The sequence below is a fragment of the Taeniopygia guttata genome, chromosome 9, assembly GCF_048771995.1.
Source record: "Taeniopygia guttata chromosome 9, bTaeGut7.mat, whole genome shotgun sequence".
In the NCBI taxonomy this organism is placed as follows: domain Eukaryota; kingdom Metazoa; phylum Chordata; class Aves; order Passeriformes; family Estrildidae; genus Taeniopygia; species Taeniopygia guttata.
In genome coordinates this window covers 6,464,497-6,489,653 of record NC_133034.1, presented here as the reverse complement: position 1 = coordinate 6,489,653, position 25,157 = coordinate 6,464,497, and the positions used below count along the sequence as shown (strand labels likewise).

Genomic DNA, 25,157 nt, shown 5'->3' with positions numbered 1-25,157 from the left:
TAGAAGGAATGTGTGTGTAAAAAAGGTGCTGTCAGACCCACTCCTCTTCCCTCTGCTCACTTTAGCACTGTCACTTGGGTGTTTTGGGGTGCCCTTTGCATCCCAGCTGCTCCCAGAGCACAGCACCAGGTGGATGTTGCTCTCCCTGCACTCAGAACTTTCATGGCTGATCTGTGCAGAGCTCATATGGAATGGCAGGAATATGGAGCAGCACAGCTGCCTCCAAGGGAACATGGAAGCACCAGGTATCATGCATTGTTCACCTGGGCAGGAGCAGTGCCAGTGTCCTAGGGCCTGAGTGGCCTTGTGTGCTCTCCTCCTGCCCAGGAGCAGAGCTACCATGGGATGTGTCCAGCCTGCAGCCACACCTGGGCACAGGTAAGACAGGGAGCTGAATTTGGCCACATACCAGCTGGAGCAGCTCTCTCCAGGTGAGTCAGAGCTGGGCTATGAAGCTGCCAACCATCCCCAGCACTTACCAGGGCCTGGTGTGCTCCCCCTGGTTACTCCCTTTGTCTGCCTGGCTCTGGGGCTGTGTCGGGCTGCCAGCTGAAGCTGTGAGCAGCCCTTCCTTTGCTGAAGTCCCGCAGTGCTTCTCTCTAGCATGGAAAGCACACAGGCAGTTAGGACAAGCAGAAGGCCAGTTGTTCAGTATTTTATTCAATATACACACACCGCTCCCTGGCAGGGGGAGCAGCCAGCCCAGGGCATGGCTGCAGCAACACGGCCACACCCGTGTTTGTGCAAAGGAGGGAGCCCCGTTTTCGTGGGAGGGTTGGGAGCCGGGCGTGTGATGGAGCAGGAGCTCCCCGCGGCTGGGCCCTGCCCGAGCGCTCTCCAGCAGCCCGGCACTCCCCAGAGCGCCGCTGACATTTTCCAGGAACAGCAAAAGGAAGAGGCAGTTTATTGTGCTTAAGACATCTGAACAAATCCTGGGTAGGAGACACTCACAGCTTGTGGGTATTGCTAATTACTTACAGTTAAGAAAGAATGGATCCTGACACCGGGACAGGACCCTGCGGGCCCTGTGGAGTCTGTGCCAGGAGCACCCCCCGAGGCTCTCAGCCAGTGCCCAGGCAGGGCTGCGGCTCCTGCTTGCCTGCAAACAAGGTGAGCTGTGCTGGGCAGGGGCGTCCTGCTCACGTTCCCTGTCCTTGGTGCCCCAGGGAGAGCGGGCGAGGAGCTCCCTGCCCTTGGGAAAGGCCGTGCTGCGCCAGCCCACCCTTCCTGCCTGGGAAGGAGAAGTCGTTCCCAGGGGAGGAAGAGCCTTCCTCTTTCTGGGAGGAAAGCTCAGAGGCTGGGCATTAGAGTGAGCTCATTCAGCTCTCCACTCAGGTTACATTTGAAAGGTTAAATATGAATAAATGCTGTAGGTTTATACATAATGTTTCCTTCTACCTATGGAATGTGTCTGAATGATCCAAAGACACCAAAAATGTTGTTAGAAACTGTAGTTAGCCAAGAAAGACAACCCCGCCCTTAAAAATGAAATAAATCCTATTTAGTTTTACTTCAACCTTTGTTTAAATGCCCTCAGAAAAACAGCGTATTTTCAGGTGCCTTGTGAGAATGTATCCGTTCATGCAATGGCCCAAGTTCTTCATTCACAAGCATTGCACATTTTTATGTAAGTCATCAAAACTATAAAACCTATTATTTGTGTCTGAAAGTCTTAGTCTAAAAAGTACAGCATTACTTTATATCCACCCATGGAAACTCCTAGAATCGCATGTGCACAGACACACACTGTTGCCTAAATGTCTTCTAAAGATACTGATTACAAAGTGTATAAAATTGGAAATACATTGTTAGGATACAGTGAGAGATGAGCCACCCTCTACCACAGACTATAATCTAGGATCAGTCACTAACTGTACATGTTTTTACAGCCTTGGATTCACCAGGGACTTCTGAAACGCAAACAGCAACTACACAAAGAATGGCAGTAACGCTGCAGGAACGCAGGAGTCACTGGCTCCAGCTCCATGGAGCTGGCTGGAATCTGAGTGACATTTTGTTTCCTTCAATCAGGGCTGAAACTGAACCTCCTGTGAGACAGCTCCGCTACCTGCTGGGTGAGGGACCCTTGCTTCAAACCTGCTCCTGGACTGGGAGTGATGGAGCAGGAGCCAAAGCCTCCTCTCTCCACTAGAATGACCTTAGGCTCTATTTTAACAAGCTTATGTGCCACCGAGCCCATGGGCCACCTCCCAGGGGCATCTCCACGCTGTCCCCAAGCTCTGCCGACACAGTGGTGTGGCTGGTAAAATTATTTTTGTTTAAACTTTGTTATTCTTCAGGCAAGTGCAGGCCCTGAGGCCATTTGGTCCTGAGTGTCCGCACCAAAGAGCCCAGGAGGAGGCAGAGGCGGAGCCGAGGGTGGGTGTTTGGAGGTAGTCGCTTCCTTCGCCTGTCCTGGTACTCCCCAGTCCAGTGTGGTATTGGTTAGATGGCCATGCCCCACCTCTGCCTGCTCCCCCTCTGCCCACCTGCAAAAGCCAGACACCCATGCCAAGATCCAGGCAGAGAAAAGGGACCAGGTGGATTCTAGCAACTCATCCCCCTCCAGAGCAAGACCTGCCTTCTCAGGAGATTTCAGAGCCTGGCCTCCCTCAGCAGCTGCTCGGTGCATAGCCTGGAGAAAAGTTGGAGGCACTTTGTGCATTCTCTAGCTTGCCATTCCAACCTGCTGGAAGTGTGGTGCCAACAGCCTCAGAGAAGGTCGCACCAGCACTAGGGAAGAGGCCGGACAAGGCGCCAGGACAGAGACAGGAGGAGCCTCGTGTAGCTGTTTGAGAAAGACTAAGGGCACCTCGGTTTGCTGCTCCAGGCATGCACCCCCCACGCTCTGAGGGACCCCTGCCAACAACCTGACAGGTGGAAACATCTCAAGTGGCACATCCTTGTGTGAGAAGTTGTGTGTGGGGTAACCCAGACCAACAAAAGGGCCTATTTCTGCTAGAAAAGTCTTAAGATTTGTCACTACCTTACGTGCAGACGTGGGAGAGCTGATCAGGCTGAGAACGTGTTAAAATTGCTCAGGCTGCTGCTAGTTCACCATACGTAAGTCCTGTGACCGCGCTCCCATGACAGGAATCTGAAATATCAAGTGCACTGGAAAAAAGGGATTGTCAGAAAAAACAGAAAATAGAAATACTACAAAAGCAACATTACTGAGAAGGAAGTGGACTGAGCCAATGCCGACTTGTGTGGTCACACAGTGGTTTCTATAGTCTCAATCACTTCCATCTCGCACTGCGAGGGCGACAGGAGCGGGCATTCGTCCGGCTCCCAGCTGCTATCGGGGCTGTAATCCTCCTCTGAGCTCAGCTCGGCCACCCCCTCTGTGTCCTCGTCACACGACTCCATGTAGTGAACCCCCACCGCATTGATGCCGGAGTCCTCAGAGCTGGACGGGGACGAGCAGTGCTCTGGTTTTGGTGTATTGCTCTCCTTTGTGATTAAGGCATTGCGGACAGAGCCCTCGTCAGGCTTTGCCCTGTGCGGGGCGGGCAGCTGGCGCTGCACGTAGCACATCTTGCCGTTGATGCACTTGACGCGGTAGTTGTCGATGAACAGGTCGGCGATGGTGCAGAACTGCGGCGCCTCGGGCGGCAGCGGCGGCTGGAACGCGGGAGCGAACTTGAGGAAGTGCTCGGTGAGCGACACCGAGATCTGGATGGTGTTGGGGGGCTCCCGGGGGCGGACGGGGATCTCGGTGCTGGGGAGCTGCTCCACGGGGGTCATGGGCTGGTAGACGTATTTACCTGTGGGGACACAGAGGAGCAGCGTTTAAAGGTTGTTGTCCTTGAGTTCGAACAGAAATGATGACATTGACACCCTTAGACACCACCAATAGTTCCCTGCTGGCAGCAGTTGCTGCTTTTCTTGTGGCCTCTCCAGGTATGGATCCAATGGCACCTAATGCTGCAGGTAATCACAACCTCCTGTACCTCGGTGCTGCTCCCCTCCCTGACCCTGCCTCGAGGACTGCTGTAGGACGTGACTAACTGGAAAGTTTTCTCCAGGGGCACAACTCCATAGCCATGAAGTGGGAAAGATGCCAAGTCTGCCTGCCTGCCTTCTAGAAGAAAGAAAATGAACAAGATTCTCAGAGGTTTTGTTCCTCCCACTGAACATAACGTGTAAGTTCTAGCTTATATCTTTGCTACAATGATCAAAATTTTATTATATTACTATTATTCCAGTAAGTCTCCTTGTACACAATTCCATGTTCTTTGTTTTTGAGGACTAAATCATGTTTTTCCATATTATAAACCAGAAGTTCATACATAACTACAATTAGAATGTTAAGGCGGAAAATAAGGGAATTTCCAAGCTTTTGGCATCTTGATTATCTGGTTAAGTAGTAGGAAAATAGGATTATGTTGGTTATATTGAGCAGAACAAAGTGTGAACTGAACATCTTCACTAACAGAAATAAATAAGAGAGCAGAAAATTGGGACTATGTCAGGAAAAACTGAGAAACCCGAGGCTATGCCTAAGACTGTAAAATGCTGCATTTTATTTGCATGAAGCCTCTGAAAGATTCATGTCTCCCCAGGGGCTCATCCGCTGGGAAAGCACAAATTTCCAGAAGCCTTGTGAGGAGTGGGGCTGTCGGAATAGTTTTGCTGCACGCGTTGCAGACCCTGCTTTGCGCCGGCAGCAAATACACCAAAGCGTGGAGGGGCTGTGCGATGCTTGCGGCTCTCCAGGTGCGGGGCAGGAAGCTCCTGCATGAAGGAAGGCTGAGTGCTGGTGTGTTTGCAGCTCACAGGTAGATGCAGCCTTTCCCCCTGAATTACCCATTCCTTTGGAGCATTGCAGAATGGCTCGCGTTGGGAAGGACCTTAAAGATCACGGAGTTCCAATCCGTGGTATATAGGAGGGATACCTCCTACTAGACCAGGTTGTTGTTAAGTCCCAGGGCGGGCTCGCTCCCCCTGCAAAGCCTCTCGGCAGTAGAGAATCCCCCTGGGGCCGGGACACCTTCCCAGCCCGGGAAGAGCTCTGTCGGCGCTCCGGGGCCACGCACAGCCTGACTCTGCCACCTCCGGGACATCACCGGGAACCTCGAGCACCGGGAAGGCTTTTCCCACCCCTCAGTGCTGCTGGAAGGGAAATGGGAAAATCGGCTGGGATTTCCAATCCCTGTAGCCCAAGGACAGGGAGTACAGCAGAAAGGCCACAGAACCAAAGGAAAAGCTCTGGAACGTGGGAGAGGCTCCAGGCACGAGGAGGGAAAAGCCCACCCATGTGCCATGGGAGGAGAGCACAGACAGAGCTGGCAGCAGAGGGAAGTGTGTGAACAGCTTTGACCAGCTCCCCTCGAATACCTCATCCAATGTTTTCTCACTACGATCTGTGCAATGGTAATTGCTGACAGAGCCACGGGGAAAGCTCGGTGACAACAAATGAAGCTTTTCCCCTGTCTGCTTATGGCTGGATGACAGAAAACACAAAGCCATCCTCTCCACTTGCCGTCTATGTACCATGGTGTAGCTCCTAAACCTGCTGTGACTCAGAGGAATGAGTGTTGGCATCCAGCAGCTGCATGCTCCAGCCACAGGCAGAGCACAGCTCTCACTCCTCCAGCACAGATCCTTGGTTTGGGCGTCTCTGAGCAATGGGGTCCCTCAGAGGTTTCTCAAATCTTGTGGACATAACTTCCCTGGGAAGCTCCTCACCCTCACAGTCACAGCAGCAGCCCACGGCTTCCTGCCATCTGCTGCTTCCCAGAAATCCTTCTGTGAAATTAGTGAACATTAAATATGCCACTGCCTTGCAAAGCCCCACAGCTGATGGTTACTGTGCTGCTGGCTGGGATAGTGTCTGACAAATTCAACTCATGGAAACTGAAGTGCAGCCTGCCCTTGCCTGAAACCATGATGCTCTATTTATCCATAGATTTGCAGGGCTTCTGTGTGGGCTTCTTTGACAACCAATGATAAAATACAACCAGATACTGGTGAAGAACATTTCTTCAACTCAATTCTGTGCTGCCTCTATTTGAAGAGTCCAACGAAGAGTCCAGTGAAAATTTTACCAGGATGAAGGAAAAAGGTCTCTCTACAACAGGACTCTGTTTTCCCACTTAAAATAGTCATCATATGCAGGCAGAAGGCTGATGGATGTTGGGAACAGAAAATTATGTGTTTAAGCCAAGGAAGCTTACAGCATGGGCATGGAATGGTAAAGCAAAGTCTCCTCAGTTTGACTTTTTTGGTGTTTGTTTTTCCCCTTTTGGGAAAAGAAGAAGAGTGGTGGCCAGGTCAGCCAGGGAGTTGCTGGGAGCTCAGCTGGTTGTTTCTCCACTGCAGCCACACACAGCAGCTCCCTGAACATCTCAGGACTGCCCTGCTGGCACTAATTCCAGAGCAGGAGCAGAGCACAGGGTTTCAGAGCTTGTCTGTGCAACCTCACAGGGCCTGAAACGTTCCTCACGTTCCAAGGACAACTTCTGCCAGGGTAAAGCAGGAGCCGGCCAACACACAGCAAAGAGAATTTTCTACATTAACTGATTTCTATATTTCTTTAGAATTCTGGTACAAGTTTGTCAAGTCTTAGCTGGTTTTAGAGGCAATTTTAAACAGATTAAACTTGTTTCAAAACATGACCAGATGCTCAGAACTGGGACTGTCAGACTGGATCATAGACAATGCTGTGCTTACAGTCTCTGTTACCACCCCTCACCCTATATAATGCATGGAAACACATTAGCCAGGATGCAGCCTATGAAAAATAAATGCAGAAATTAGAAATAAGATTGCCCCCCAGCCCTACAGCTTGCAGGATTGCCAAGCTTTTTCACTAGAAATGCCCCTAGAAGCACAGGTCCCCAGGTTCTCTTATAATCCATCTCAATCTGATCAAATACCCATGAAAAACAACAGCAGTATTTTTGCTGACTCTGAACAGCTGGCAACAGTCTGTGATAAAACAGTATTTTGAGCACCTATTCTGCTCCATCCCATCTAATACAGTAGTTCAGAACTTATTGCCCATTTATTCCAACTCAGCTGAAGAACTCAGTGACTGCACTGTGCTGATGAACACTGCTGTAAATGACAATGTTCTGCACAAATTCAGATGTCACACAAGACATCATATCTGAAGTTGTTTCCTGGGTCGCTTCCCCACCACTGCCTATGTGGAAGGTGGTGAAGTAGAAATACTGTCTGTGTCAAACACATGTCCAAAAACCAAACTCAAATCCTGTGAAATTTGCTGCATTTGCAAAAGTTTGGGAAGTTCTTGTGCACTTTAAGAGCTGCTGTGAAGAGGTGCCACAGTTCTGGCTCTGCATTTCCACAAGCATGGCAAAAGGGCTCAGGGGAAACAAGAACCTGCTCCTCTCCTGGAAACAGCAACTATGTGAAATCAGGCTCTGCCAGAATGAGTGCCATGGTAAGTCTTGGTTGTCCATGACAGCCACTGGCTAACAGGTGGGATCATGGAATGAGAGACCCCAGAAATAGGTCTATAGGCTACACTTTACCATTTGTCCCTCTGAGCCTGCTCTGTGCTCAGGCCATTATCCCCCACCAACACTGCTCCTCTGTCTAACCCCTCGAAGTGACAGCAGCCTGTGCACAACAAGAAAGGGACAATTGTTTCTCCATTTCTTCAGCTGGCCCTTGTGCCAGCACACAAACCAAATCCTCAGGGACCTGGCACACACTACAGCCAACACTCAACTGCAGAACAGCTATTCAGCTATGTCCAAGGAAGTGAGTGCTGGGCAGTGCTCATCTCCCTGTTGCTCTGTGCACAGGAATAGGATTTCTGTTGCCAAATCGGATGGATGCTGTTCCCCAAAGCCTTGGCTCCATGCCTCCAGTGAGCCTGCCAGCAGGCTGAGGCAGGATCCAGCATAGCAGGGAGCTCTATCATCACCTGCACACCTCTAGAAAACTCGGGCAACTTGGAAAATTCTTTATGTTCATGGCACTAATAACCAGAACTATGTGGCTGATTGACTGGAAGCTGTGTTATAGGGCATCCTGCTTCCAAAACCCCAAAGCAAGCTTTGAGAAACAAGCCACAAGGTCATTTCTCTCTGATTTTTTGCTAATTGGGCAGTCTGCATGCATCCTCACCAAACACACAAAACAGCAGCAATTTCTGTGGCAAATATGAAATGACTTAACCATAAAATAAGCCGAGGTGTGGCTGGAAATTTTTTTTTCCACTTCCCTCCATCCCAGCATTCTGGTTTACCTCTAACGCTCATTAATGTGCTTGACATATTGAAAAAAAAAAAAAAAAGTCCAGCTTTCAGGAGGGAGGTTTCCTATAACAAATTCTCAAATTTTACCCTCTCAAAAGGAGGACTTAATCCTAATAAATAAAACCATGAACTGCTCTGCACTTCAGAAAACGGTAAGAGAGAGCTGTGGATTTTATGAGTCTAAGTCAGCAATACATACCATGGATATTTGTTCACGTGCAAGGCATTTAGACATCTATTAACTGAAAGATAAAAGCTTTTTTTTCATATGTATTCTTCCCCCTGCAGCTGCTGGAACAAATATTTCTACAGCCTCCCATCTGCCAGTTCATCTATCTCCAAAGATTAGCAAGGTTAACAAAGACCTGCTACTTGGCAGCTATTGAACATGACCTGGCTCAGCTTAGGAACTACTCCCACGTGGGCTGAGCACTTGTGGAAATCCCAAGCAGAGGTGGGCTGAAGGCGAGCTGGCTCTGATCCCACAGGAATCTCGTGCCTTTGGCTGTGGTGGATGCTGCAGAGGGGCTGGAGCTGTGACCCCAGGGCACAGCCCATGGCTGCCACTGGCCCTCAGTGAGGGTGTGGAGGGATGTGTCCTGTTCACCAGCAGGGAGCTGCTCCCCAAATACTGGTGACTTGGTGCTGCCTGAACGCACACCTGTGTAACAGCAGCAGTTATCCCCCCTTGTGAAGTCCAATGGGATTCTCACTCCAGCTGTGCCAGACTTTGCTATTGCCACTCTCAACCCTGCCAAAAAATTCAGCTCACACGGGAGGGGAATTGGTCCCACTATGAACAACATAAAAAGCCTCTAATTAAATACCACACAGCTCTGAAGGAGTGAAGGCAAAGGAAGCATTCATAATGCATGTGTGACAGGAGACAGCGCTGCCTTGGAGGGGATCTGCATTATTCCAAGGAGAGCTCCCTGCACAGCTGTTCTGTGTGTGGAAACCTTGGAGATGAGCTTCTCGAGCATTGGCTTTCCTCTCACAAGAGGAACAACCGGAGAACAACCGAGCGCTCTTCTGGCGGCACTTGTTCCACATCTCCTGGGTGTGGCAGGAGAGCCAAGTCTGGCTCTTGGGGAAGCACTGGGGGGATGTGCAGCTCCCTGGCAGGTGGTGCCAGCTCCAAGTGGAAGTGGTGCCCTGCTGCCAGCGCTGGCACAGCAGCCCCAGGACCTTATAAAGGTTGTCACACCCAGCTGGGCTTCCAAGGCCCCCCAGGGCAGTGGATGGCACAGGATCACCGGCCCAGCTGGCAGGCAAGGCAAGGAACCAGGGAGGGATTCACTGCTGGCACAGCAGAGCCTTGGGGCACAGGAGGGTTTCCTTCACAGACTAAGGCAAAGCTTGCTGCACATCCTGGATGGGTTTATGGAGGGCACTCAGCATTCTCAGCCTGCTGGAGCTGCCCACCACACCTCTTGTTGCCAAGTGCCCAGCAGAGCGGTTCCATCGGGAAGTGTGATGTTGGGCTGAGTACCTACCTGGGGTCCTCACCTTCCAGCCCTGCCAGCTGTGCAGTGGCCAGAATGACTGCTCGGGCTTTCTTCCTCCTCTCTCCAGTTACATGCACAGCTTGGAACAACAAACCCTTGCAAACAAAGCTTGCCCTAAATGTTTGCCAAGTACTATCACAATTTCAAACTATACTTAGAACATGATACTAACTTTTCCAGAGGGGTGAGAACAAATGGGAGGACAAACCTGGAGCACATTAACAGATGACACTGTGAAAAAACCCACTGCTCACCCTGTCTGTACTTTGTGATGTATGGAATAGACATCACGTCATATCCAGCAAATCCTCATGGGCTGCATGGTGAAGAAAACACATGGAATGAGCCACCAGAGGAAATGGAAAACATTTCAGGACACTGAGGCACAGCCAGATTTACAGGCCCAAGTAGAGCTGAATTGGGCCATTGGTGGTTATAATAAGGCATAACTGAAATGATTGTCCACCTTGAAGAAGCCTTGTAAAGATATGCAGCACCTCAGTGTAAGTGATATTTCTGCCTTGCACTTTGTCCAAACAACTTTGAAAGAGCACTGAGATTGCTCAAACAAATTTGTAGTGTGGGGAATGCAAACAGAACACTCGCAGACCCTTAGGAATTCTGGCAGAACTAGAAGGTCCAGTAAGGGATCACAAAAGAGACTCCAAAGGTACAAATCAACTCAATAAAGGAACAACAGAAAAAGCAGCCACACACCAGGACCTGAGCAGGCTTGAAGTGCAGTAGGAAGGGCTGTCAGGCTCTGCCCTAACAGAAAGGTATCACTGCAAACAGCTCCTTCTCACAGAAGCACCTCCATCTGAGCACTAATGAATCCATACCATTCCAGACCCCATCCAAGCACAGGGAAGAACCAGTCCAGCGATGTTTTGGCAGTGGCTGCCTAGGAGCAATTCCATACAGCTGCCAGCTCTCTCATGTGGAGGTGTTCCCTCCCTGCTGTACAGCCAGACAGCTGTGCCAGCCCCTGACTCGAGGCTTTTCACAGGAAACCAGCACGGGGGGGAGGAAAAAATCAGGAAGTTTTTCCTCATCAAATTTGTATTTTAATACCCTTTTGTCTTGATCTGTTTTAAATACAAAAAGGATCATGACAGTACATGCTGTGAGCTGTCTAAGCCTTTGAGGAGTTTCTGTGCACATCAGCTTAAGAGCAGGTAGTGCTTAAATGCAAACAGACCCTGGAGCTTCCTCCATCAGCCCTGCTCTTTCCTCTCATTGCTTACATGGATTTACTGGACTTAAAGAAAAAGCAACCCTGAAGGCTTGAGAGATGCAGCCATAAACCCTCTTAAAGGGGCCATATTTGCTCACTAACCATTGTAAGGGAACAGAATACCATCACCCAACAAGGCAGTGTGCAGCAGCACACACCACGTGTGTTTCTGGAGGAGCAGAAAGGAGGAATTCTCCTTTCAGTATCTGGAGAATGTCACCCATACCACAGGTGCTACTAACCCCAGCTCCATGCTGGGTTCCAAAAACACAGAAGCACAAGCATGGAAAGTGTGGCACAGCCCTGGTTACCTCTGCCAGCACAGCAGCTGGGCAACACTACCCAAGCTCTGAATTCAAGCATATTCATCTTCCCTTCCAAACCCACCCCCAAAGGCCAGAACAGCCACTTCTTACACATTCCCCTGAGAAATTTTATCCCCCAAGTTACACTAGATATTTTTAAAATTCAGTAGAGAAAATAGCAAAAAATGGCTTAGTGCTAAATATTTATTCTACAACCCCATCCCTGTGCACCATCTGCTCAAGCTTCAGCAGCCCATGGTTTCCATGCAGCTAAGTCAGTGTCCTGACAGTGGAACAAAGCAACATAAGCACAGCTCCATGTCAAACTACCCAGAAGACCGTGGCATTGCCTGGAAATCCAAGGGCTTTGAGGCAGAAGATCCAGTTGTTTTCCAGGTGTGTGGTATGTGCTGCAGGGGGCACCCTGAGTCTCTGCATATGATGGAATGCTTTCTTGGGAATTCTCAAATAACAGAACAGCTCACCAGGTCCTTGAAGGAAAAGTCCTCTCTAAAGACAGGGGACAGCTGGGGCAGGAGGATGGGATTCACAGTTTGGAACAGACACATCTCTGTGGCCCCAGTGTTTTCCTGGTGGCTGACAGGAGAAACAATGGCCCATGGGATGTGCTGTACCTGTGCTGATCCCTTCCTGTGGCCAGAGCCCAGGATCTGCTGACACATCATCTGTGCAGTTGCTGTGTGGAAGCAGGAGCCTTCAGGCTGGACAACACCACGTTCTTCAGTTCCAGGGCTGGGAACAGGGTCTTTTTTCCCAACTCACTCTTTTAACCCAGTGCTGTTCCTGGTGCCTCACACATCTCCAGCCACACGCCATTCAAACCAAGCTATTTCTATCACAAGCCTCTAGAGAACCCATTTCTGGGATTGTAAAGGACTTCTCTCCCTGCTTGTGCACAAAACACATCAGCATGTGGAGCTGAGGAGTGGAAGTATGGGCACCAATGCTCCCCTTGGAGGGGTGTGGGATCCAGCAATGCTCTGCACCAACACATAGAAGCCCAAGTACCACCACTGGAGGTGGAGCAGGTGAATATCACATTGAGCCATTGTGTCACACAGTGCCACTGCAGGCAAGTGACTTGCAGCACCTGGACAGCACAGCTGGGACCACAAGCAGCTCTCTGCTGTTGCAGGGTGAGCCAGTGCTGGCAGGGGTGGCATGGCCCTCGGCTTCACATCCAGAGAGGCAAGATCCCACAGGACAAGCTGGAGAATGGCCCCTGTGCCCACCAGATCAAGGTCTAGTGGCACAGGGAGGAAAACCAAAGCAAATGGTGAGTGTGTCCTTCCACCTGCCCTGCCTACAGCTGGGCTAATGCTGGTGGACTGAGGGAAGGCTGCAAGAGGTGGTCAGTCCACCCTGGCACACCTGATCCTGTGCCAGCCTTCCACCAGGGACCAGGGGTGTGAGTGAGGGAGTGAGGCTCAGGTTTGGGAAAGCACTGAAATCCAACCAGACAGCTACATAGCATGGAGCAGCCAAGCACCCTGCCTGCAACACTTACAGGTGTGCACCAGCATCATGTGTGGCGGCAAGAGGGACAGACAGAGCCTGGCAAAGAGCTGGGCACAGCAGGGAGTCATTTCAGGGCTGGGTGCAAGTACACAGCCAAACAAGCAGCTTCAAGAGCAGACGTGTGGGCTCTCGAGCTCCGCAGCCACCAGCGAGAACAGGAATACAAATGCATGCCTCTTGCTGAAATTGTTTTACAACGTAGGTTACATATAAATTCCAACTGTTACATGGCCTAAATTAAAGTATGGCTATGTTAAAAACAAGACCCAGTTGCCAAGCAATCAGTTTTCACTTTCCCAGTAGGTTTTTGACTTCCCTCTAAGTGAATATACTCAACTATTGGCAAAAACATCTCCAAATGGCACGAATTGCACTTCTTGAGTTCTGTGATCAGTCACTACATAAAAATTGATTAGTGGAAGAATCAAAGCCATTATGAAAACATACTCTGTATCTTGTGGGCAAATAAATTCATGGAGGTGCTGGAAGAAAAACCACAACACATTAAACCAGGGTCACTGTATATGCCAAGAGGGAGATGATCTACCTGGAATACAATCAACTGTCAACCAGCTTTTGCATTAGTGTAAGCTTGTGCCATCAATCAGCAGCTAAGCCCACACTGTCACAGCTCTTGGGAGTTTGGGAACATCTTACACTGTTTGTGAGTAAAGCATTTTGCTTTTTATCCTTTACAGAAACACCAGTTTCTAGTAGAGCCTCACCAGTGTGCAGAAATAAGTTACCAAGGCTGGCAGTGAGTCATGAAGTGTACAGCAGCACTGGTTAAATCGAGAGCCATTACATAAGAACACCCCAAGATGCCCCTGCTCTACAAGCCCAGCTCTGCTGGCTGCAGCAACATGAGCAGTGACAAAATGTGTTCTTGATGAGCACACAGGTGCTGCCAGGAAATTGGAGGTCCTGCACCAAGCACCCGAGAGGCCTCTTCAGTGCTTCCAGCAGACCTGAGCAGTGTCAGCTCTGCAGACCTGCAGGATGGAAGTCACAGCAACGACAACCTTGTGACTCAGTCTCACGGGACAATGCAAGGCTATGACCACTGCTGCCAGTTAAGAGCCATGAAACATCCATCAAGAGCCACAAGGGGAAGGATGATGTGACAGAAGGCACTTTTGCATCGGGCACTGGCATTAGGCAGGCTTGCAGATCCAGGCTGGCAAACAGATTCCCTCACCTGCAGAGTCCAGGAAGGAAGCCACACGCTCGCCACAGGCACTCTGCTCCATGCAGATTTTATCTTTAAACTGTTCCTCTGCAGTGACAAAAGTGCCAGCAGCCTCTCCCCGGCAGGAGCACAGGCCCAGCCCTCACCGTGCAGGGCTCAGGACACCCTGCATTCACAGACAACCCCACCAGCTAACGAGGCACACCATTAATGAACTTTTTCTTCAGAAGTACTTGCTGCTGGTAGGAAACATCCCCAGCCTTGTCATTTCAGGCTTCTCAAAACCAGCACTTAACCCTTCAAGCAGCCACAGAGGAAGGGTGTCAGTTATCTGCCACTCTCAGAGGCTCTTACCAGAAGATCACTGAGTATGGGGCAAGCAGATAAAATTCTTTGTGAATTATGCCTCTCAGGTGGACAGATAGATTACAAAACAGCCTTATAGTCATGCATGACAAAGAGATTTTGGCTGGCAGGAAGTGTTTTGGTACACAGGTCCATTTTTCTTTGACTTTTGAAAAAAGAAGTACAGTGATTTCTGTTCAATCACGCACGAGCTGTACAGGAGTTAGTTCTATGAGACACACTAAGCAAGTAGCCTGAATTCAGAGATTTTCCAGTGGTCTAATTCTGTTAAGTGGTATCTGCACCTTTGTTAATAATAACAGAACATGCCTGCCTCTAAGCATTATAGTAAGGATTCAAAATGAATGCCAGTAAGTTCTTCCAGAGGCACTGATATTCCCACAGGGTACAAGGAATCCTCACATGTGAGTTCTCTTATTAATGATACATTCATACTGTGATTTCCAGATTATAACTAAAACCTGAGGAACAAAATCCCATCCAGGTCTGGAATGGTGCACCCATAAAAACTGGCAGTGTTTTCCCTCAGAGTAACACTTCAGAATATATTAAGCTGACATTCTTTCCTTGGTTGTATACAGCTTAGTGAAATGAAGCTGGAATATCATAGCTCTTCAAAATACAGGTGAAGAGAAGATCTTGCACAGCCACAGGCAACAAATCCTCATTAAAAGTCTTTTCCCATTACAAGCTGCAACATCTACCTTTCTGCAGCTCCTGCCTAGCACTCAGCATAATGCCTTCCTCCATGCACAAACATTCTGTCCGGATACATGGACTTAACAGGATGAATGTTCAAATCCTTTTCACAGCAGAAGTAAATTTAAAATGCATATCTGTGTCATTCTCCCTCTAGACCAAGCTGTGTTTTCTGGGAATTCCCAGCCCAACTGCTTCTAGCCCCACTAGTCCATTCCACTTTAGACAAGAGTTTTCCATGAAGAAAAAGGTATGAATTTCAGACACAAGCATATTCCAACTCCCTTTCCCTGTTTATCCAACAAATCAGTCATCAGGATCTAGTTTTGCCCTGTGGAACAGTACTGCTGGAAATTCAAGTTGCCACCACCACTGCCAGGCTGGCTGCTTCCCGTCCATGTCACCTTCTGCAGACAGGGACACACAGAGCACCGGAGCACTGCTGCCCTTCTGCTCCCTCCTGGATGTGGAAAAGAGTTTTACAGCCACCAAAAAGCAACAGAAGGAAAATCCACTGTAATAAGAGCAAGGTTTTTGGAGATGTACAGTGTATGGTGTGCTGCAGAGCACCCCAGGGCTGTGGCGGCTCCTCTAACACACAGGGTTCAACAGACACTGGCAGTAGGCAGGCACAGCTCCTCTTTAGACCCCCAAGCCCTATCAGGATGCACCTGAATTCCTCCCCATGCCATCTCAGCTCACTTACCAGCTCTGTCACGGGACAGCAGGGCTCCCTCACTGATTCCTTCCTCCTAATTCCCACAGGCAGACTGGGGTCTGAGTAATTACATGGGCTTGGGAGATTGTCAGAGCCCCTGCTGATGGCTTCTGTCGCTGGAGAGAGGCAGAGACACCTTGGAAATGCTGCTGGTGTGCACAGAGATACTGAAATGCTACACACATCCCTGTGTGGCAGGGGAAAATGCCTGCACCTGGGCCAGGTGTATCTGCCAGAGAGCAGGCAGGAGCTGCTATGGACACACACCACATCTTCTCCCTGTAAGAGGTTTAATCGAGGATGGCCTTGACAGAGAACTTTCACCAGCTTTGTGTGACAGACAACAAATGCCTTCATTTTAAAATGTTATAAAAGAAAACCACTAGTGATTCAAGCAGAGAAGAATGTGAGGAGCAGTATCAGCTCAGAGCACAGCCAGGTGCAGTGACTGTGCTGATTTGCCTTGTTCCCTGGCTGCAGCTGTGGGCAATGGATAAGGGATAGCCCCCTCCCCTGGCCAGCTGGGACTGATGAGACCCCAGTCACAGGGACTGTGTCTCTGCTGAGTGTGCTCAGACACTGAGACGAAGCAATGGAGCTCTGAGAGCCAAGACAAGCCCTGGGCTGCCTGTTCAGGTGAGCAACAAATGTAAATGTACTCTAGTTCTACATTCCCAGAATATTGTTAGCACGGTCAAATTTAGAGAAGCCCTTCTCCCCAAAACTACACAGAAAACACATGCCCTTTGTGGCATGCCACTCTTCACATAAACCCATTTTCTCCTCTTGGCTGAAAAATGACAGTTCTTTGGATCTCTTGCCAGGCTGCCTGACCACATGCAGAACCTGCCAGGTCTGGCTGCAAACTCCAGCTGAGCAGTGCCATAATTTGTGATGCATGCCAGGGAGTGGGAAATTAATCCATAGTTAGCTAGTGCTATCCACCACCCAGCAAACTGAAGGGAGGGGGAGCAGGTGTGTTTTTAAAACCCTTTCCTACCACCATGATCTTGTTCCTTGCCTGAGCCTAGCAATATGTTCCCTTCCTGGCCACCCAAAGGAGTTCTTGCACTTTCCCTATGCTTGGTTTGTTTTCTTGTAAAGGTTCCAAACAGCTGAACCTGTAAAAGTGATGGAACTGAAATTTATTTGCTACATTTACTTTTCAATATAAGGTATGCAAAAGGCTTTAAGGAGCTAAAAGCTTGCTCTTTTGATGCTGAATCAGGGTGGGGGGAAAAAAGCATAGAAAGGCTAATACAAGGTGGCACAATTACTGTCTATTGATGCAACTGCTGTGGAACCACGATTCATCATGTATTATTGATAATTGCAGCATAATGTACTGAGGGGTTTGCAGGGTGTTTAACAGAATGCAAGATATTCAGATTACAAATGAACCCAGTTGTAAGAGAATGCTCTTAATTGTATCAAGCATGATGCCTTTTCTCACAGTTAATTCTTAGGAAGTAAAATCAGCAAAAGCTGAAGTCCTGCTGCCAGGTCAGGACAGATGCAACCCCGAGGATCTGATCCTTTCTGCGTTAAGTAGGTACTACCTCAGAGCCAGCAGCCTCACAGCCAGCATCAGTGCAAATCACAGCTGCAGTGGAAATCCCAAGGTGAGGAAAGGGAGGCAGGCACCTTGCTGCAGACCTGCCTCTGGCATGTATTCTCTGGCTCTGGAGAAAGTAGATCAGAGTAATTTAAGGCTCTCAGCTTGCATCTAATAAACAAAACCTCCCAAGGCTGTCAGAGGGGAGGGGAAGAAGGTGAACTGGGGCTGCCACCCTGGCAAAGGGAATGCATGCAGGGCACAGAGTGAGCAGGAGAAATGTGCAGTGAGACAAACACAGGGGCTGAAGTCAAAAACACCTCCTGGGCCAGCACCTTCTTCCCTGCTGGGAAAAGGACTTTGAGGCTTGAGCCCTCATCCTGCTTCCACATGGAGACTGGAGTCGGCACAGCCTCCTGGCAGCACCCAGGGGAGGGGTGTTGAGGACAGCTATGGCAGCAGGGATGAGGTGTTCCTGTGCTCCTGGGCAGAGCCCTGTGGCTCCAGTGACACCCTCCCACCCCAGGCACACCCATCCTGCACGTTTTTCATGCACCTCTTATGGAGACTGTACCTGGATTCAGAGCTCCCCATGCACGGGAGTGCATTAGAGAAACACCACACTGGGAAATCTGCTCTCCACCAAGCCCAGAACAGACTGAAAGGACCTAAAATGAACTCCAGGCTTAGGCACACAAGTCATACAGGCATCCATGGCAGCTGAGGATCTCGGAGCTGTTTGGATACACCAGTCAGTCTCTGATCTCCCTGCCAGCTATAATTGCCATTTTATGGACAGAGAAACATCTGAGGTAAAGAGAGGGCCTCCAGTACTGCTCACTTCCAAGCATGCCAACCACAATGGCTTTGGGAATTCAGGCTGGGTTCTTTCTCAATTATTCCTTCCATAGCCAAGTGGCTCTGCAACGCTAAATTGCTCCTGTCTCTGAAGTAAGCAGATGTGATTCTGAATACACATGAGGAGACAATCTACTCATCATGACATGGTGAGTTTTTGTAATTTCTCAGTGTAAGTGCACTTTAACTGAGTTGACATTCTTGAGGACCTTGGCCACTGATGGAAAATAATACTTCAATGGCTCTTTTAATTGATGTAGAGTTTCCTGTTCCCCAATATAGCTCTTAAGAGTGGCAGAAAAGCACTTTCAAGAACCCTCTGAGGATTCCCAAGTCAGTATTATAGCACTGCATTTATGCAAGGTAACTCCCAATGCTGTTTAATTACATCTCTGACCTCTATACAATTTCCCATTATAGACCTCATTCTTACCCCTTTTAAGTCCAACTCAACTCATTCCACAGGAACAGGATACAAAGAGATTGTTAGCTCTGAAATTTGCATTAGGAAATGAGGGGCAAGAAGGGAGCGCGCTTTGCCATGGCTTTCAGAAAATTAAACAAGGCAATAAAGTGTGTGACTTCCTTTAAAATCTTCCATTTAAAATCCTGGTTTCTTGAGGCAAAGGTATCTTAACTTTTCCTTAGCCATAAAGGAAGAATTGAGAAGGAAGTCTGTATTTCTTGCAAATGCTATAACTATTTTTAAATCTTATAATTTTCACACAGAAGCAAAGGGTTGGACGGGATCTCAAGTGGTCTTTCCAAGAGGGAAGCAGCTCCATGTAGTGTCGAAGAGACACCAGTCTAAGCCTTCCCTGAAGGACCATGACTCTTCACCTTCTCAAGTACTCTGTTCCCCTGCTGCATTTCTCTTCCTAGCTATGATATTTTCCCATATCCAAACCTGAACTCTCCTTGTCACAGGTATCTCTTCCCTGTGGTTATCTGTGACATCTGTGTAGAGGAGGACTCAAACACAGCTGCTCTGCAAGGCTACCTTACACTTTGCAAAGCTTATCAGCCCTTCCTTCTTCTCCCTTCCTTTCTCCCTCCCTCAATCTTTTACAGCTCCAACAACCCTTTCTTTTGCACCCTTTTGTAAAGCATATTTTTCTAAGCCGATCTCTGTGATCCCCTCCCCATTTCTCCTACAGCTCTGTAAAGTGCAATGCTCAAAGCTCAGCCCATCAGCCTGGTTTCCTCATCACTGAGCTGAAGAGACTAATTAAATTGCACACTTGCCATGCTCCTGGTAATGCATCCCAAAGCGAAGGCTGGGGTTCTGGGTTTGGCTTTTCTACCACACAGCCCTCCCGCTGCTGACGCACAGGCAGTTTGTGATCCATCCTAATCCCCAGATTCCTCTCTGCAATTGCTTCTCCAGGTGTTCCCAGTTCCATGTTTGACTTCCCCATCCCAGGACCATTCCCAGATGATTTTGGGTAATGTCTCCAGTTTATAAGCACCAGTTTGAGCTCTGATCCAGAGTGCTCATAAGCTTTTACATCTTGATGGTGGCCACAAATAACTCAGAGCAGGGAAACGTTGGGAAGAATCTAGGTCATAACCTTTGTGTTACTGATGAAACTCCAGTGTACCTGTGCAACAGGTGACTGTGGCACCTTCTCACACAGCAGTTGTGCCACACAGTACTCAGGGCACAGACAGAAGAAAACCTTTTGTCCTGAACTGCTTTCAAATGAATCCCAAATCAAGGCAAAATTCCCGAAATGCATATTTAATTGCTATAGAAGTTTGCATTCAAACAAAAGCTAGCTTTTGGGGCAGCCCCCTTTCCCTGTGAAACAAAATTTGCAAAAAGTCTGTAAAGGGGAATCCGTGAAGGTGAGTAAATTGCAAAGAGAGATGGCAATGGCAATGGATTTAAAATGAGAATGGTTATCAGGAGTCTAGGGACACCTTCAGCAGCACCAAGTAACCCTCACTGGAAGTCGGGTCCAGTGTTAACCTTGACCATCCAAGCTTTAAGATCTCTAGAACACAACAAGACCCAAGTACATTGCTCCATCACCATTCCCTGACCTCGCATCAACACGCTGCTGGGAAAGCCTGCTGTTCAAGGCTCTATGTGATTAATTATTCATCAAACTATGTTTGGACATCCACAGTTCAATCTCAGCCTCCATGATTAGATACATCAGGATCTTGAATACTGATATTAAAGTCATTGGGCGCCTTTTCACCAGAGTTGGCTCAGTACTGGATTTTGAAGCTATCTGCTATATATAGCCTAAAGCAGTTACCTCTCTGCTCAAAGGGGTTTACGCTTGTAAAAAGAAAACCATTAGCACCCAGAATGAAGTGGCTGGTGCGAAGGACAGCGGTGCCCAGCCAATGCCACAGCCCACCCTCCGGCCGGCTCACGGGGGAGAGGGGCACTGGGACTCCAGGCCCCGAGAGAACTCTCCGGGCATCACCGCTGCCACTCCTTCGGAAGCAGCATCAGAAGTCAGGGTCCCACCGGGGCCGCCTCGGCACGGACAGCTCGGGGAGCGGGCTGCTCCTGGCCGCGGGACGGGACGGGCCGGACAGAACGGGGCGGGCGGTGAAGCAGTGCGCGGGGACCGACAGGACATTCGGATCGCGCGTCCCCCGCCCGCTCCCTCGCCCCCTCACTCACAGTGGCACCATCCCAGGTGGCAGCACCAGTGCAGGCGGAAGCAGCGGCCGTGGCTGTGGGTGGCGCAGAGCGAGAGCCCGTCGCAGGGCTGGAAGTCGGGTCTGCCCGCGCAGCTGCGGGCGAGCGCCTGAGCCTCGTCCAGCTTCTCGCTCTTCGCCGCCGCCGCCCCGCTCATGGCGCCGCCGCTCCGCCCGCAGCCCCCGCGCCGCAGCGGCCAGAGGAGGAGGAGAAGGAGGAGGAGGAGGTTGAGGACGAGGAGGAGGAGAAGGAGGAGGAGAAGGCGCCGAGCCGCAGCGGGGACCGCCCGCCCGCCCAGCGCCGCGGGGGCAGCGCCGCGGGCAGGGCCCGGCCGCCCGCCTCGCCCCGCCCTGCCCCGCCCCGGGCCCGCAGCACCGCCCGCGGTACCCGATGGCTGCCGCGCCCGGTGGCGCTGTCCCCCGATGGCCGTACCTGCCGATGGCTCGGTCCCTCGATGACCGTGCTGCACGATGGCAGTGCCCTGCGGTGACCGTGGCCCCTCGTAGCTGTGTCCACGATGGTCGTGCCCTCGATGGCGATGTGCCCTGGCGGCCGTGTCCCGCGATGGCCGTACCCCTCGATGGCTGTGCCCCCATGGCTGTGTCCCCCGGCTGGGTGGGAGGGTGACCCGCGGGCTGCCCTGCGCGGCGGGGTGAGCCCGGGACGGTGCCCGAGGGCGCTGCCGGCAGCTGTGAGATTTTCCTGCTTTCCCGAGGCGCTCGGAGCGCACGGGTGGGAGCGGCCACCAGCCCCGGGAGAGTGAGCCCGGCTCCCAGCAGGGCTGCGGGCCGGCTGCCAGGCTCCCCCGAGCACTGCCCCGGCCGTGTGGAGCTCCTCTCCAGACACCACCGGGTTTGATAAATGGGATCCGGGCACTCTGGCGCTGGACAGCAGCCTCCAGGGAGCGTGGGCAGCAGGCAAGCAGCCCCGATTACAAGCAGCGATCTGGGGCGCTCCGCGTGCAGCGCTTTGCCAGTCTGTGAGACAGGTGGACACAGATCACCCCTGCAGTGCCGGAGCCAATGGAGCAGGACACTGAGTTGTTTGCACACGTGGCCTGCAGCACACACAGGTTTTGGTTGGTTTTTTTTCATCATGCTACTTAATCTAATTCAGAAACCCATTTCTTTCTAAGCACACAGTGATGTAAAGAAAACTGATAAACTTTGTCTTTCAGTTTGTAAAACAATCAGTATATATCATTTTGTTTGATAAACATATGAAAGTGTATTGTTCTTTTCCAACAATTATATCTTTAGGCCGAAATTCAAGTTTGGATTTATCTTCAGCCCTGGCGACATTATTTGTTTTCTAAGTGTGGTGGTGGACTTGTTTCCCTGCTATGTTTGAAAGAAAATTGCAGTTTTATTGCTACTCTGCTCAGCACTGGGAGTTGAAGTCAGCTTTCTGTTAGAACAGAAACCAAATGGTCATTTTCATAGTCCCTTATCTTTGTACAATACCCAATAGCTCTATGTCAGAAACAGTCAAAACATTTTTTTTTCCTGTGTTTTCCAGAATATTCCCAGACAGTTCATATGAGGTCTGTCCTTGGAGAAATCCCAGAGGTGTCCCCATCCTGTACACACACCTGAAGGTGTGCTGAGAGAACCATTTGCTTCTCACCAATAAGAAGGGCTTAAGAACAGCCAAGTTGCTGTTGTCTGGCTGTGATCAGCTTCACACTTTATGTGTCCGACCAAGGGATATGGGTCATAACTGCAGAGCACAGAGTTGCACTGAGGCTTTGAACCACCTCTGACTGTGATCCCTGACTTGCAGTGCAGACCCAGTCTCTGCAGTGCTGCTGGCCCTTCCTGCTCATTCCTGCAGCACCTCAGTGCCACATGACTGTGTCTCAGCTGTGCCCTCACCTTCCCAGATCTGGAATAGCTACACCATTAAACTCAGTCTATCTGGGAGGAGATGGGTGCCCAGTTGTACTGAGCAGGGGCTTTGAGCCTGCCTTGGCATTGGTCACTAGTGGGAGACCTTCACAGGCCTGTACATTTTAAATGTCTCCAGTGTTTATTACACTGGAAAGAGAGTATTCTGACACTTCTGGAGGCTTAGCTGCCTTTGTTTTGTAGAAATCCCACTGAAATCTGCAAACATTTAGGACCTTGCTCAGCTGTTTGCAAGCAGAGGAGAAACTGATTGCAAATCCAGGTGTTTCTTTGACACTGTCCTGATGTCCCCCTGTTCCCTAGCAGCTCATCCCTGCTAGCAGCAAACGAGGGATGCAGCTCAGCTCCCACGAGAACCCTGGCCCAAGGAGAACTGGTACTTCTACCTGCTGGCACGAAGTCCTTCCTCTCCAGCACTGTCTCACCTCCAGAATTGCTCTCAGACCAGCCTGAGCTGTCAGATCACTTTCTGTTCAAAAGAAATAAAGAAGGAAGGTGAAATGTGGGTTACAGAAAGAGCAGTAGGTGTTTCTGGCAAGACCTAAGTTCCCCATCCAATTTGGGTGTGTGCTGCAGGACTGCACTTCTGTGCAGCCTGAGGCAGGGAGCTCTCTGCCTCCCTTTGAAGGGCCAGTGCTGCAGGGGACTCTGATCAAAGCCAAGGCAATCCTCCCCCTTTGGTGCACTCCCATTCGCTACTGTTTTGCACAATGCCTGTGGCTGAGCAGTTAATGGAGGCATCTGCTGCACTGGCAGAGTTCACCGACTTAATTAAAGATATCTAACAATCCTGCAGCTGCATGAGAAAGGCCACGGTGCTCACAGGGCCGACACCGCATCTCCTCAGACTGAAAGCAAGCACCCTGCTGTGCAGAAAGCACAGACATGCAGCCAGACACCACATGAAAGCAAAAGCAGGGCCCAAGGATTAAGGATGGACTGGAGCCAGCTCACACTGTGTGTCACCACAGCCTCACCGTGCCAGAGAACTGTAAACCTCAGCTCATGTATAGCTTGGAATAATCAGACATACAGCAAGTGTGCAGAGCTGGGGACATTCCTCACCTGTAGGGATGGTTTTACTTGGAAAACATTTTTAACAGATATTTTCCTACTGAGTGAAAATGGTTAAGTGATTTAAAAAGACAGGTGGGAAAACTAATCCTGTACCAAGTGGTTATCAAGTTCTCCTCTGCACGGGGCTGTGTTCTCTCCTGTTAAAGGAAGAAACATTTCACTCATGGGTATATTTCTGGCATCACTGCACATTTGAGCTGATGGGGACTGTGCAAGGCTGTTAACAATTTACCAAAGAAGCTCACAGGACAGGCTGGTGGTTGCTGCTTGGGCTGCTTGTCAGCAGGCACCAAGGGCTTTGGATCAGGCTGCCCTGCAGGGCTGATGGTCGAGGAGCTGTGGTTGCCCTTGGGCGAGCTCTGCCCTGCCGGGAGCGGAGCAGGCCAGGGACCAGGGACCAGGGACCAGGGCTCACTGCCCCGCCCTCCCGGCGCTGGGAATGCGACCTCGCGGCAGTGGTTGCTGGGACGTCAGGCAGACAGGACGATCGATGCTGGGCTGCTTTGCTCGATGCGAATTTATAAATGAACTTGTGTCAGGAGAGACATTACTGGTGTGAACAACCTCTGTTCTCAGCGATTCCTGATGAGGGAAACGGACCCATGAAAGGCACCAGCACACAGGTGCTGCAGGTGACGAGAAGCATTTCGGATCCAGGATAGAAGCTGGTGTTATCCTGGGATAACATTGCAGTCCCAGAGGAAGGTCACGTCCTCTGCTCCACAGCCTCCTGCTGCAAGGGAATTGCCCTTTCCCAGCTGATCCCCAGTGCGGGTGAGCACCACGGCACGAGGCACAGGAGAAAGGAGGTTAGCCCAGGCAGGGCATTGTGTCCAGAGCTGTCCTGGGGATGACAGACCAGCCGCCAGCACAGCCAGGGCTGTTGTGTAACATGTCACGCAGAGCCCGCTTGTGTGGAAGTAGTGCTTCACCTCTGAGCCAAGCTGAATTGCTCTCAGCTGTGGCAACTGAGTGATTAGGGGCAAACTGCCCCAGTTTGCTGGGCCTAGAGTGACTCGTTCTGCAGTCCTCCCTAGAACCAGGCACTTTGGTTGGCTTGCAACTCCTGATGGGTTTTCTGCCCTCAGTTTTTCTCCCTCCCTCACGGGTGAATAGGAGTAGACAAAGGGCAAAATAAAACATATTTAGACAAAAGAGGCATGCACCCTTTTCAAACACAAATTCCTCCAGAAACAGGAAATTTATCTAATTCCATCATGTAAAGAAGGGATGGGGAAAAACAAAAACCAAGCACATTTGCTTCTTTTTCCCACTATCTCATGTGACACCATGTAATCTGTCA

General features: G+C 50.2%; 1 protein-coding gene across 1 annotated transcript; it reads right to left on the bottom strand.

Annotated features, from left to right (window-relative positions):
• Nucleotides 1–639: 639 nt before the first annotated feature.
• On the bottom strand, nucleotides 640–21,197 carry C9H3orf70 (chromosome 9 C3orf70 homolog). Its single transcript, XM_012575490.5, has 2 exons — nucleotides 20,853–21,197; nucleotides 640–3,767 (listed from the first exon to the last, which is right to left on the bottom strand). Exons 1-2 carry the CDS (start codon nucleotides 21,025–21,027, stop codon nucleotides 3,214–3,216), a joined length of 729 nt encoding a protein of 242 aa, XP_012430944.2. The 5' UTR covers nucleotides 21,028–21,197; the 3' UTR covers nucleotides 640–3,213.
• Between the last annotated feature and the right edge of the window lie 3,960 nt (nucleotides 21,198–25,157).